Raw genomic sequence first — 15649 nt, 5'->3', positions numbered from 1 at the left:
GAATAACAGAATAGTAGATTCTTAATCTATTTAATTTGGAGTATTCCTTATTTTTTTTTTTTATTTTTTTTTTATTTTTCAGTGATTTCTAAAATTCACTTTAATTTTTAGGAGGGTAACTGGAAGGAGACCGTGAATGAAACTGGGTTTCAACTGAAGGTAAGAATATTTGTATGAAATAATTTGACAAGTTCCTTTACAATTCCAAGCACAGTGCATTGCACTTAGTGGGTACTTGGTATTTAATGAATGGGTGAATGTTGGAAATTGGCTTTGCATCTAATATCGTTGGTAAGGTTTTTAAAGAAATACTGCGAATTCACTTTGGATTTGTGGAATTCTAGTTACTAGTGAGATTACAGAGGACATATTTACGAATTTTATTCTATTGGGAAAGAGTATTTTGAAGCAATGATTTAGACACAAACTGTAGATTTTTCCCACAGTATACTCATATACTTTACATCTTTTTTTTACTCCTTCTCTCTTTAACACTGCCACTCAAATTCTTGCTCATTCTTTATCAGATATTAAAGACACTTCTGAAGAATTTAGCTTGGTTTTCTGAGTCAGCACAGACTAGAAGATGAGCCATGCATCATGCTAGGGCATGGTGATCATCTCTGAGTGGGCATAGGAGTCATTTTGAAATAGTGTCCGTTAGTGACACAGCTTTTCAAATTTAGCGATTATAATTAGTGTTTGGAATGAAATTATTACCTAAGAATTGAAAAATATGGTGTGGTGGGATGGCCACCCTAACTCCTATCTACTTTCTCTGTTGTTTCTAAAAGTAATGTAAAACAGGTTATTGGCAAACTTTTTAAAGTTTTCATCTCTCCTGTAAACTGAATAGGTAAGTAGAAAAATGTAATGTAAATTTATATAATCTATAAATTGATAAACAATTCATATGATAGTATAGTAACAAAGTTCAATAGGTCTAGACAACAAGAACAAAATGTTCTTAGTAGTTTTGAAAACACCTCCTAGAGATTTAGGTATTGGCACATAGGTATTTGAAGTTTAGCACAAAAAACTAGAAAAAGAAAAATTTGTTTCTGCATAGAAAATATAATCAAGTATCTAATTCTGTCATAAGCTGATTCTAATTTATAAACATTTTGTTGCCAGGTTGTATGAAAAAATTAGAATCTTCTTAGCTGTAATTCATTACTTTATGGCACTCAGAATACTGGAATTTTAACTTAAAATTGGATTTGAAATAACTTGAAACTTTGAAAAATGTTTATATTTTGGTAAGGTTTTCTGAGAACTAGTCCAAGATGTTAGAAGCTGATATTAAGGAAAAGAGAAAAGTAAAACATAGTTGTTTTGGTGACTTCTCTTATAGTCTAGATTTAGTCCTTAATTTATTAACTAGTTAGCAGTCCTTTGTCCTTGAACCCAGTTTTTGGCCATGACTTTGGTGGTGACCTTGAGAAAGCTATTGAGTTTCTTCCATCTATATACACTATGCTGTTTTACTGAGTGCATTAAATGTTGTGTATAGGTGCTATTTAAGAGTTTAGTTAAAATGTTTCATGTTTGGGTTGCCTTATGGTAAAACCTCAGTTTCACTTTTAGAAAGTCTTCGAAAGGTAATGTGCAATATTAAGAATTTGAAACTCAGACTTTTAATGAAATGGAGCAGAAAATAAGATGTTAGGAGGAGAGTTTGGAAATCCTTATGTCTTGCTGTATTCCTTATTTTGTTGTGGCAGTTTCTTGTTTTAAGTTTTGTTGTTAGTAAAATGGAATCTTTTTAGACTGCCTCACACGTATATATACATGCCTACATGCATATACATAAACATGTATGTGAGGTTCATATACTACATGTTACCATCCCATTTTACCTGTGTTTTTGGTTATAAATTTTGTAATTAATGTATGTAAAATGGGTTTGTAAAAGAAGTATCAGAAACCATTTCTGTGAAAAAGCGATTGTTCTGAATCAGATTAAATATTTATATTTGATTTTGGCCTTTGGATTGTCATCCTCAGATTGAAATGTCAGCTTACTTTAGTTTTCTTTTTCTCATACATGTTTAATTTAGTATATAGTTTTGGGCTACTGGATTAATAGTTTCTTAAATCTGTTTAAAGTCATTATTATACCCAGCAAGGTAATTATAAAAATCTACTGTCTTTTTATCAGTGCTCTATTTAATACAAACATGAGCAATAACTCTTTTCATCACTGCTCTATGTTGGTGTTCTTTGTCTTGAGTATTTATATAAATATTCATGTTAACCAATTCAGTAAAAGGAGAGCAAAGAGTTTATCTAGAGTAATGAACATATAAACTAGTTGGTTTAGAATAAAGTAATATTGTTTTAACTCCATTAACTCAGTAAGTTACTTTCATGAAAATGTCATCCATATGCCCAAACCTTAAATGAATTTAGGTTGACTCAGAAGAATCCAGAACCCTATCTGTTGCTTGGAGTAGAGACTGCCAGTGCCCATAGTCCAGACTTTTATAATTTCTGCTAGAGGCACCTGGGTGGTTCAGTTGGTTGAGTGTCCAGGTCCTGATCTCACAGTCATGGGATTGAGCTGCATTTGGCTCTCTGCTGAGCATGGAGCTGGCTTGAGATTTTCTCTCTCTCCCTCTCTCTTTCTTCTTCCCTCTTTCTCTCTCTCCCTTCTTCCCTCTCTCCTTCCCTCCTTCTTTCTCCCCCTCTGTCCCTCTCCCCTGCTTGTGCACACTCTCTCTCAAAATAAATAAACTCAAAGAAAAATTTCTGCTAATCTGTATTACACAGAAACTCTGAGAGCGAGCCATTATGGCTGGATGCCTACAGAGTGTCAGATGCTCTTCAATGTGTTGTGGAAACAGTAGTGAATGAGCTGAAAACATTCATAAACTCCCTTACTCTTATCAAGCTTATATTTTAGTAGTTAGATAAATTAACATTTAAATCAATAAGATACTTTAAAATAGTTTAAGTCATCATCGTTAACGGGTATGATGGTATAGAATTTTTGTTTTCAGGGAGAGTAAAAAAGGGTCCTATTAATAAGGAGTCTAGGACAACAAGCATAATAAACCAAGACTGTCCTGGGTAAACTGGGTCACATGGTTGAAGAGATAACATTTGAGCTGAGACAGGAATAAAGAACCTTGCAGTGGAGTCAACTTGGGGGCCAGAGAAGAGGAACATTAGAGAGAGGCCGAAGCTGGGTAGTGGTTTACTAGGCAAGGTTTGGGGGAAGAGAAGAATCAGAAAATGAAATAACAAAGGGAAGATAAGATCCAGCATGAGGAAACTAAAATATGTAATAGGAACTGGAAGGGAAGGGGAAACTGGGGCTAACAGAATGTGGGAAGGAAGATAGTAAGTAAGTCGGGGTTATAGAATAGTTGGCATTATTTCTCATTCAGTCGATACTTCCTGCATGTTTGTCTTGTGCCAGCCTTTGGGAGGCATTGGGATATAGCATTAAACAAAGCAGATTAAATAAAGTATTGCTTTGGCAGCCATTGTAAAACTCCAGGGGTACCATTCATATTGTGCTTTTTTATGGCTCTTTTAGTGGGCAGCTAAGAAACGAGTAAACAACTAAGATGATTTCAAGTAGTGCTGTTTTAAAGGAGGTAATATAAGGTGATGTGAAACAGGGACGCCTGGATTGCTCAGTCAGTTGAGTGTCAGAATCTTGATTTCAGCCGAGGTTATGAGCCCAGGGTTGTGGGATTGAGCCCCATTTTGGGCTCTACACTGAACGTGGAGGCTACTTGGGATTCTCTCTCTCCCTCTGCCTCTCTCCCCTGCTCACATTCTCTCTAAAAAAAAAAAAAGATTCCTGATTGAACTATCTTTTATGTAGCTTCTGTGCCTGGTTAGAAAAGTAATTCAGTCTTTTTTCTTCTTTCCTTTCCTTTCCCCTCCTTTTTTTCTGTGTGCATGTGTGGGAACTTCAGATAGGACTTGCATATATTAAGTATAAATTTTATAGATTGCGATTATTATTTAGTGCTGATCCTTCTGTTCCTCCTTTGAGAGCAATTGTCTAGAATAAGTAGAGGTAGTTAAAAAGTTAAAAAAAAAAAAAAGATAGTTAAAAAGTTGTGTTGTCTTGGGGCACCTGGGTGGCTTGGTTAAACTTCCGATTTGGGCTCATGTCATGATCTCACAGTTTGTGGGTTTGAGCCCTGCCTCAGGCTCTGCGCTGACAGCTCAGAGCCTGGAGCCTGCTTTGAGGTCTGTGTCTCTCTCTCTCTCTCTCTCTCTCTCTCTCTCTCTCTCTGTCCCTCTCCTACTCACGCGTGCCCTCTCTCTCTCTCTATCTCTCTCAAAAATAAACACTTAAAGGGCACTTGGGTGGCTCAGTCAGTCAACTTTCCAACTTTGGCTCAGGTCATGATCTCACGATTCGTGCGTTCTGTGCTGAATGCTTGCTTAGAGCCTGGAGCCTCCTTTCGGATTCTGTCTCCCTCTCTCTGCCCCTCCTCCGGTCATGCTCTGTCTCACTCTTCTCTCAAAAATGCATAAATATAAAAAAAATTTTTTTAAACATTAAAAACATTTTTAAATAGGTTGTGTTGTAACACTTTCTGTCAGCTAGAAAGTAATTTGATTTCATCTTGTTTGTTTTACTATAGTATGAAGTATGTAATATAGGCATTTCCATAGTTCTTTCTTTAAAAAAAATTTTTTTAATGTTTATTTTTTAGAGAGAGAAACAGAGCCTGAGCAGTGGAGGGGCAGAGAGAGAGGGAGACACAAAATCTGAAGCAGGCTCCAGGTTCTGAGCTGTCAGCACATAGCCCAATGCAGGGCTCGAACTCACAAACCATGAGATGACCTAAGCCAAGTGAGACACTTAACTGACTGAGCCACCCAGGCGCCCTGTTCTAACTTTTTAAAAATACTGATCATGAAAATGAAAAAAACCAATGTACTTTTGGTGTGGATTCCATCTGAGAACTAACTGCAGTAATATATATGCTTCAGAGCAATAGTTTTACTTAGTTTATCATTCCTTTTCTTGATTTAGAGAAAGGTAAACTACTTTTTCCACATGATTTATTCTGAGTTACAATATTGCAGAACTATGTGTATATATATACGTACCTGTTAGTATATTGATATTTATAATTTTTTTACTTTGGTATCATTGAATGCCATGTTATTCAGTTTAATTTATAACATTATATTAGTAGTGTTTTCAAAAATAACTACTTAGCTGTTTTTTTCTAGATATGTTTAATGTGTTTGACACAAATGATATGAAGAAAACTATACTTGAGCATCTTAATTCTAAAGGGAAAGTAAAACTGTTTGGATTTATACCATGCAATGTAATTGTATTAAGTGAACAAATTATTTTTTCCAGGCAGACTCCAGGTTAAAAGCGCTTAATGCAACATTCAGAGTGAAAAACCCAGACAAGTAAGGTTTTGTTTTAATAACAGTTACAATGTTGTTTTGAAGGGTGTCTATCAATTTATTTAATTTTTCATTTCTGAATGTATGCACTTCATTTGCTAAATAAATAGTAATTCACACTTACTGAAATCCTCTTACAGTCTAAAACTGATTTTGAGATTTGATAATTAGGTTTAAGGTTGCAAGGAATTGAAGTTTCAGAAAATTAAACCACTGTTTTTTCTTAGAAGGATTTATTAAAAATGTTGAAGATACCAGAAAAATGAGAGAAGTAATTTTAATTTCATATGAAAGTTTTTCTTATATGATTTGCTCACCAAATATGTACAAAGTTCAAGATAAGATTATATATATTATATATATTTAATAACAAACTATTTTGTACACCAAGAAAACTTGATAGATAAAGGCATACTAGTGTAATAATTTCATGGAGATGTAGCTATATGACAATCACTTGACTTCATTAATGTTAGATGTTTGTAAGACCGTTTCTGTATGAAAGGAAACCTGTGCATTCACAGTAAAATGTCCTTAGGATGGTTCCTAGGTATGTCTTAAGATTTTGCTATTACTCATTCTCTGAATTAGGTGGATAATTCAGGCTTTTCATTATATGGACCTTTACCTGGCCTTTGATTCAGCTAAACTTTTCAGTTAGAAAGGTACTTAGGCAGATGAGGCTTTTCCATGTTTGGCTGCCAAGTTCATGAGTTGTGTTAGAATTTCTCTAGTTAAGCCTTCAGCATTAATTTCTATGTGGTGTAAATTCTTGCTAAAGGCTAGGTTTGCATAGTCTGATAATCTATTTTGCCTGACTTTAGAAATCATAACACATTAACATAACGTCTTTGGTTTTTAATATAAATTTTGAATATAAAATATAAATATTTAAACTTTTGATAAATAGGAAATTGTGATGGTAACCATAGAGTTCTTTTTTTACTAGACTTTTTTAGAGGAATTTTATTTAGTTTTACAGGAAAATTGAATGGATAGCATAGAGCTCCCATATATACCCTCTGCCCCCACACATGCAGTCACCTCCACTGTTGGCATCTCCCACCATAATGGTACATTTGTTGCAATTGATGAACCTATATTAAGACACTGTTATCACCTGAAGATGTTATATTAGGGTTCCACTCTTGGTGTTGTATATTATATGGGTTTTGACAAATGTGTGATGCCATGTATCCATCATTATAGAATCATACAAAGTATTTTACCTGTCCTTGGCTCAGTTGGTAGAGCACGTGACTCTTAAATCTCAGGGTTACGAATTTAAGCCCTACATTGGACATGGAACCCACCTGAAATTTGAACAAAAAACAACACCAACCCCCCCCCCCCGCCAAAAAGAAACCCTCCAAAGTATTTTCAGTGTTCTAAAACGCCTCTGTGCTCTGCCTGTTTATCCCTCCGTCCCAGCCCCTGGCAACCAGAGATCTCCATAGTTTTGCCTTTTATAGAATGTCATATACAGTATGTAGCCTTTTCAGATTGGCTTTTTTCACTTAGTAATATGCATTTAAGTTTCCACTGAGATTTCATTGTAAGGGTTATAATGACAGGCATGGTATATAAGACATGCTCTTTAGATAAAAAACTAAAATTCTGAGTCAGTCTCTCTAAAAAACCTAGTAAGCTAGCTTTATGACTTTGGTGAATGTACATTCACTAGAGGAGCATGTAGATGAGACTATTATTAATTAATATTTTAATATTAATATTTTGTCAATTGAATGTTTTTTAATTTTATAAAAATATTTTATCAATTAAATGTTTGTCTTCCCTTTTCGGACCTAACTAGGTTTCTGAGTTATAAAATTTTAATATCCATATTATATATGGAATTTTAAATTTGATATGAACAATAACATAACTAAGGCAGTTTTTTGCCTCTGTTCTTGTTTATGTACTTACTGTATAATTAGTAATAGAATTTGTTTGCCTTAAGTTCTATATTAAAGAATTGTCTATATTGTTGGGGTTTTTTTTAAGTTTTATTTATTTATTTAAGTAATCTCTATACCCAGCAAACTCATGACACACATCTCTTCAAACTAGACTGCTAAGAGCAGTTTGAAGATGAACCTTGAGTCTTCCACTTTTACGTGGCAATATTTAGACAATATTTGGGCAATATTAGGAGGTAGACCAAGTGATTAGTGGAATGAATAGGGCAAAAAATAGTAGAATGAATAGGGCAGGAAATATAGGTGGCAGGTTTTATTCTTTAGAATGCTAGGGAACTTAGGGAAGGGGTATCTGGGAGGGACAAGGGAGGATAAGTCGATCTCTAGATAAGTAAAAGTACAAAAGTCTGCTAGACATTTGGCTTTATAGATCTGGCGTTTAGAGATTTGGGTAGGAGGTAGACATTTGGAGTTCAGTAGTACATACATCATAACTGTGAGGCTTTGTGAATAATAAGTCACATGAAGTGTGCGGATTGAAAAATTGATAGTTAAGATGGCTGAGGACCCAGGATTGGACCCTAAGGATAGCCAACATCTTGAGGGTGTTTTCCAAAGTATAATCTCAAGATTAGCACCATCTGAATTCTTTGGGTTTAGCTTGCTGTACCTTCAGGTTCCTGAGCCCCTCTAAGGCCTTTGTGTACAGTTTTGCTTATTTGTACACCTGTCTTACTGAGAGGCCCTCGGTAGTATTTCTAACACTTTAGGGCTTCTTTGCATGCTAAAGTTGGAGGTATAACAGGTAGGTTAAGGAAACGAGTACCGCAAAAGAGCCTTCAGAACCAGAGAGTGAAAGGAAACATCATGAGAAAATAACACTGATGTCAAGGGAACAAATTTTTGAGGAGGGTGAGGTTAGAAAGATGAGAACTAAAGTATGTTGTTGGATTTTAGCAACGTGAGAATAGTGAGTTTGTCAGGAGTATTTCTCCACTGGTGCTGGGGGTGAAACTAGATTGCTGTGGGCTGCACAGTGAATGGAAAGTGGCTGTTGCTAGAGAGAGTGCCTTGTAAAAGTGTGCCTGTGAAACGGCTGGGTAGGAGGGGTGTTAACAGTTGGATGTGTTGTCAAGGGGATATATGTATGTATTTTAATATAGGAGAATTAATTGATATGCTAATAAGAAGGAGCTTGCAGGGAGGGGGATTTAGAAAATAGAAATATGGGGTGTAGCTGGGATAGAGTCTAGAGTACTGATGGGAAGAAAGGTCTTAGAGGGAAGGAAGAAATAATAGATGTAGATGTGCTTACTGGCAGGAGATTGAGGTGGAGTGGTTCCTAGTAATGGCTTGTGTTTAATCCAGTCTCCTGGTTGGAGACTGACTGGTGGTGGTGGTGGTGGTGGTACCAGAAATTTCAGGTCTTTTTGCAGAATGGTAGGTACTAGATTAGGGAAACAAAGATTATTGAGCAGCATGAAGGTTGATGTTAGAGACCAAGAGTTTATAGATGCATCAGAAAATTTCTACTATCATAAGGTTTTGTCCTGTTTTTTGTTTTGTTTTGTTTTCAGGTAACTTTTCATACAACTTTTATCTTTATCTCAGTTCCACAGTATAAATTATGAAATATTTTTCTTGTCTTTAATAATACCAAAAGAAAGTATGGTTGCTTTATTTTAGATTTTTTTGAATTTGTATTGGTATGTGCATAAGGCCAGCATATGGTTAAATAGGATCAGTTTCATTATTCTCAGGAATTACTGATTTGTCTTTCAGTTTTTGACTTGTTTTCTTGAGAAAACAATGATGTTTCCCTTGTTTCCTGTTTCAGGAGATTTACTGAACTAAAACACTACAGTGATGAACTACAGTCTGTCATCTCACATCTTCTTCGAGTCAGAGCTGTAAGTGGTCCCCAGGAGCTTTTCAATGCACGTTTATAAGGAAGTACTTCTCACCTAATCATGTTTTTAAGTAATAAATAGTATTTATGATGAATAGCTGATTTTTGCATTCAAATTTGGCATGTTCATCATCCAAAACGCATTTAAAAAAAATATGAAATGTTTTCGGTTATAGACAGCTTGAAGCATTGTAGCTGTTGTTTTCTCTGTAGTTTGTATATGGTTATATTGACATCTTGTGAAAAGGCCTACCATTTCAGTGTTGGAATATCATTAAATAAGTGTGGGAGTTTAAGATCTACATGTAATAACATCTTTATACTTTCAAGGTTTTTTTAAAGGTCTGTGAAATAGTTTATATATGTAAGGCCATCTTGTGTCTGTGTCTTAAATTGTCCTAAATAAACTTAGTTGGGGTAATGGTTTGTCATTACAAACTATAAATCGAGGCACAATCACGGTACTTAGCCATATGGTTTGACTATGGTAGATGCGGAACCCTTCATTAGAACTTACCTGTGCTAAAAACTTTGAAAGACCCTGGGTTACCAGGTCTAGGATCACATTTATACTGATTGGAATATTTTATCTGAGATTTGTTTTAATGAGAGTGGTGAGGAATGGAAAGTGGGGGCAGTTTACATGAAACTAGATTGGTCATATAATAATAGTTGAAGGTTGGTGTTGGGAAACGGAAATATATTCTACTGTTCTCTACTTTTTGTATGTTTGAAGATTTCCATAGTAAAAAGTATTAAAATAAGGGGAAAAAATCCTTCTGAAAATCTTTATATTGGCCCAATTTCCTGTTTAACCATTCACAGTACCATTAGACTCCTTAAATAAATTATAAAATACTTTCCAATAAAAGAAAAGGTCCATGTGAGAATTAGTAGGCTAGAATCAAGAACTGGGTATTGGGAAACTGTGTATTAATAAGGAAATTAGACAGTAGTTCTTGTTGAAGGGTTGGGGGAGAGGGCAGAGACACACCAGAAGACTAGAAGAATAATTCATACAGCTTTGACTTTTATACTAGAAACCTGTGAGAATCTGTCAATTTTTTAGGAAAAAGAATTAGAAAAAATTTTTTAATGTTTATTTGAGAGAGAGAGAGAGACAGCGAGTGAGCAAGTGAGCGAGCAGAGGAAAGGTTGATAGAGAGGGAGACACAGCATCCAAAACAGGCTGCAGGCTCTGATCTGTCAGCATAAAGTCCATTGTGAGACTTGAACTCATGAACCATGAGATCATGACCTGAGCTGAAGTCAGACACTTAACCAACTGAGCCACCCAGGCACCCAGAGAATCTATTTAAATTAGAGGTCTGGCTAATTATAGAAGCTGTATCTTTTTATTTCTTTGTATTTTTAAAATTTGTTTGTTTATTTAAAATTTATTAAATTTTTAAAAATTTACTTCCAAGTTAGTTAACATATAGTTCAGTGATGATGTCAGGAGTAGAATCCATCACCTATCTATAACATCCAGTGATCATCCCAACAAGTGTCCTCCTTAATGCCCCTTGGCAAATTAGCCCATCCCCTCCACCCAAAACCCCCCAGGAACCCTCAGTTTGCTCTCTGTATTCTAGAGTCTTTTATGGTTTATCCCCCTCCCTGCTTTTTTATTATTTTTACTTCCCTTCCCTTATGTTCATCTGTTCTGTATCTTAGATTTCACATATGAGTGAAGTCATAATATTTGTCTTTCTCTAATTTCGCTTAGCATAATACACTCCAGGTCCATCCACGTTGTTGGAAATGGCAAGATTTCATTCCTTTTGATTGCTGAGTAATATTCCATTGTACATATATATACCACATCCTCTTTATCCATTAATCAGTTGATGGACATTTGGACTCTTTCCATTCTTTGGTTATTTTCTTTAGCACTGCTGTAATCATTGGAGTGCTGTGCCCCTTCGAAACAGCACACTTGTATCCTTTGGATAAATACCCACTAGTGATTGTGGGGTCATAGGGTAGTTCTGTTTTTAATTTTTTGAGGAACCTCCATCCTGTTTTCCAGAGTGGCTATACTAGTTTGCATTCCCACCAGCAGTACAAAAGGGTTCCTCTTTCTCTGCATCCTCGTCAACATCTGTTGTTAATTAAATTGTTAATCTTAGTTCTTCTGACAGGTATGAGGTAGTATCTCATTATGGTTGTGATTTGTATTTCCCTGATGATAAGTCGTGCTGTGCCTCTTTTCATAGGTCTGTTGGCCATCTGGATGTCATCTTTGGGGAAGTGTCTATTCATGTCTTTTGCCTATTTCTTCACTGGATTATTTGTTTTTTGGATGTTGAGTTTGATAAATTCATTATAGATTTTGGATACTAACTGTTTATCTGATATGTCATTTACAAATATCTTTTCCCATTCTGTTGGTTGCCTTTTAGTTTTGCTGATTGTTTCCTTTGCCGTGCAGAAGCGTTTTCTTTTGATGAGGTCCCAATAGTTCATTTTTGCTTTTGTTTCCCTTGCATCCAGAGACTTGTTGAGTAAGATGCTGCAGCCAAGGTCAGAGAGGTTTTTGCCTGCTTTCTCCTCTAAGATTTTGATGGTTTCCTGTGTTATGTTTGTGTCTTTTATCTATTTTGAGTTTATTTTTGCGTATGGTGTAAGAAAGTGATCCAGGTTCATTCTTCTGCATGTCACTGTCCACTTTTCCCAACACCATTTGCTGAAGAGACTGTCTTTGTTCCATTGGATAGTCTTTCCTGCTTTGTCAAAGATTAGTTGACCATATGTTTGTGGGTCCTTTTCTGGGTTCTCTGTTGTGCTCCATTGATCTGTCTGTTTTTGTGCTAGTACCATACTGTCTTGATGATTATAGCTTTGTAATATAGCTTGAAGTCTGGAATTGTGATACCTCCAGCTTTGGTTTTCTTTTTCAAGATTGCTTTGGCTATTCCGGGTCTTTTCTGGTTTCCTACAAATCTTAGGATTGTTTGTTCTAGCTCTGTGAAGAATGGTGGTGTTATTTGATACGGATTGCAAAAGCTGTATTTTTTTACTTCAACCAAAAGGAAGGGCGGAGGGCACTTGTAGAAAGCTTTGTTTAACAGGAAGGTCAACAGTTCTGAGAGTGGAGTAGGCAGAGGTATACTATTATATAGGCACATGACTAACGCCAAGTATTGAGAGGCTCTCAATCTTTCAGACCCAGAAGAAACTAAAGTATAAAGCAGACAAACCAGCTAGAATCAGAATTATCAGAAATCCCAGAGATGAGTAGTGAATTGAACAGAGTGTAACAGTTAAACACTCAGAAAATCCATGAAGCAGTGGGAATACATTTAAGTGAGACCTTAAGGAGGGAGACAGGACTGTCATTGTTGTGAGATTGTGTCCTGAAGGGAGGTTTATGTGATTGCTTTCATAAAACAAGAAAACTGTCATAAGGCATGATATAGTAGTGATTATGTCTGGCTTTCTGCTGAAAGTATATTTTTAAAAGTGATTAATATTTAATAACCTTTAAAGATTATGGCAAAGTTTAAGCATACCAAACTTGTTTCTGCCCTAGGACTTTTGTTTGCTCTTCCCCACGCTTGTGTCACTTTTCCCTCATGCCCCACCTTCAAGAACCTCTCTTGGTCTGTTGTCTTTTGCCATTCATTTCTTGCCTCACATGCCTCCTCAGAGAAATCTTTCCTGGCATCTTATATAAAATAAGATTCAGTTTTCTATCATTTTCTGTCATTTCTCTCTCATATTCTGTCATTGCTGTTATCTTTATAACAGCACTATCTGACATTGTATTCCGGATTAATCTGTTAATTATCTCCCCTACTAGTGTATGTGAGCTCCACAAGAGCATCTTTGTTTTCTCACTGCTAAATCTCAGGAATAATGCCCGACTCATAGGAGACATTCATTATCTAGTCATTGAATGAACAAACAAATGTATATGCTGACATTTTTAGGTTTAAAAAGACCTGAAAAAACAGATAAATTGCTTCTTTTATTTAAAAAAATTTCTTAAGTTTTATTTATTCTTTTATTTTATTTATTTTATTTTATTTATTTTCAGAGTATCAAGAAGGCTTAGATGATGCTTCAGACAGATGATGAATTTTTTAAATTTATTATTTATTTTTTTTTGAGACAGTTGATGGATTCTTAACTGATGAAAACAGAATTATTTGTGTTTTCTGATAGAATTCTTTTGAAAGTAGAAAAGGCAAAAAGTAAGTTACAGATCAGTTAAAAAGTTAAATATTTAAGACATCAAAACAGAACAACCAGAAAGGGAGTGGCCTTGGACCAAGAAGAGCTGGGTTTGGACCTGTCTCTGCCACTTACTGGGTCCTCCCAACAAATCCAGTAACGTTTCAGTGTTTGTTTCTTTGCTAGGAAATGGGAACATCTGCTTGGCACTAGTAGGTACTGAATAAATATTTGTTATATAAAGGTGCCTTATTCATAGAATTATGAGATTCAGATGAAATAATTTGTGTTTTGTAAACAATGAAAAGATAATACTGATCTCTAACCTTTCTTTACCACTGTATATCAGCCAGTGCTCAAACATATTGCAATGTTCTTGCCCAGTTCCCACAATAGTCTTTTAAAGATTGTTTTTGTCCCCATTTTGTAGATTAAGAAACAGAGGCAAATGAAATTAACCAAATGAAGTTAGTTAATTTTTGTTGGATAAAATTTGTCGGATACCACACTATAATAGATGTGTGCAGCCAGATTTTCCTCTCGTCTGTCTGACTCTAGAGCCTATGCTCTAACTACCTACTAATGGCTTATTGACAGAGGACGTGAATTCAAGTAGATTGAGAAGAAGAGAACAGATTTTCATCAAGTCATCTTGCTTATTGCCAGGACCCTTACAAATGTCATTGGATCCTCACAGAGTCACATGATGAAAGTCATTTCCACATTTCCAAAAGAAAGATATAATACCAAGGCTCACATGGTTTAATAAATATCCAAAGTCAAACCTTAAAGTAGTAAGGAGCTGGAATTTGAACTCCCATTTGTTTGACTGCAAATCCTATATTTCCTACTACAATATATGCTGCCTCTTTAGGGAAAAATCAAATTTGAAAGGGAGGGAAGAATGTTTAAGTTTACTGATATTATAAAAATTCACATTACAGTTATTAAGATACTAGTCAACATTTAATTTGTAGTCGTAAAGATAATAATATCTAGTGTTTGTGAACTATTTAGTGATGGTGCAGTGTAAAGTATTACATGCAGCTCTTTGGGAACCAATGTGGCAGTAAGTAATAAGAGTCTTAAATGTCATAATCTTGAATCCTTAGGAGATCGTTCAGAAGAAAAGAAAAGCTAGTCATGTCTAGATTTTCAAAATAAGATAATTTAATAGAATGTCCTAAAACTGTCCTTTTTTCACATTTAATCAGCTACTACTTCATTGAGGAGAGAGAAGACATTCTTACAGTTCCAAATGATTCCAAGTTGGGTAGAATGATTGGATATGTCTGTTACATTTCTTCTGTTGTCATAGAATATTCTAGGTGTCACTCTTTCTATGTCAGATGTCAGATGATCAGTTTTCAAAAAGAAAGACTTGTCAACAGAAGCAAAATCAAATAGCAGTCTTGGTAAATCATTGGGTTCAGCCCCTTTTTCCTGGCACCAATATTCTTGATTACCAGTGACCAGTGAATTAATATGGTTTTAGGTTTTAATTATTCCTGTTTTAGTTCTCTATCATTTTTGGTTTTCCTTTTCTCTAGAAATGATAATTTTTGGTTATAGTTTTTCTTTGCTTCATCCTCTTTCTCACGTCTTAATGATCGACATGCAAGTCATTTCATGTTTTAGTTGGCTAGTCCCATGAATGGTTGATAACAGAAACATTGTTGGTCCCATGAGAGGTGCGTAGTGTCTGTTGTCTAGTTCCTGGGTAGGTAATTCCTCATGTTGCTCACCTTTTTGATATAGGAAGACTCTTGCCTCTTTTGGGCATGCTCTGTGGACCAAAGTATTTTCCAGAGTTCTAATTACTATGGTAGAAGCTCCTTTTCTACAAGCTGCCAAGAATGATATACTTTAAGGAAATAAACTTTTAAGTAGTTGAGATTCATAAACTTTATCTTTGAACATTTATTTTGCATCTGCATTTTGTACTTCAGTATCTTACAGTTTTGTTTTTACATGGTTGCTTAATAAGCTCTCTCCCCCTCTTTCATACTTAATATCTTAGTGGATGATAAAACACTCAGCTTTCAAGAAGAGGTTTGATCTTTAAAGAACAAAGAGCTAGGGGTGCCTGGGTGGCTCAGTCAGTTGAATGTCTGACTTCGGCTCCATTCATGATCTTGCAGTACATGGGTTCGGAGTGCCACGTCGGGCTCTGTGCTGACAGCTCAGAGCCTGGAGTCTATTTTGGATTCTGTGTCTCCCTCTCTCTCTCTGCCCCTCCCCC

At 35.5% G+C, this 15649-nt stretch overlaps 1 protein-coding gene across 1 annotated transcript in view; it reads left to right on the top strand.

Moving 5' to 3' along the window:
- Positions 1-15649, top strand: part of SNX4 (sorting nexin 4) — a 75618-nt gene that overhangs the window by 25366 nt on the left and 34603 nt on the right. The window contains exons 5-7 of the mRNA XM_039253048.1: positions 112-159; positions 5348-5403; positions 9157-9229. Of these exons, the coding sequence (XP_039108979.1) occupies positions 112-159; positions 5348-5403; positions 9157-9229 (177 nt within the window). The remainder of the gene's footprint in view (positions 1-111; positions 160-5347; positions 5404-9156; positions 9230-15649) is intronic.

Source organism: Hyaena hyaena, unplaced genomic scaffold (genome assembly GCF_003009895.1).
Source record: "Hyaena hyaena isolate Hyena2069 unplaced genomic scaffold, ASM300989v1 scaffold_434, whole genome shotgun sequence".
Lineage (NCBI taxonomy): Eukaryota > Metazoa > Chordata > Mammalia > Carnivora > Hyaenidae > Hyaena > Hyaena hyaena.
The sequence above is the reverse complement of the archived record's forward strand: the minus strand, read 5'-3'. Positions and strand labels throughout refer to the sequence as shown.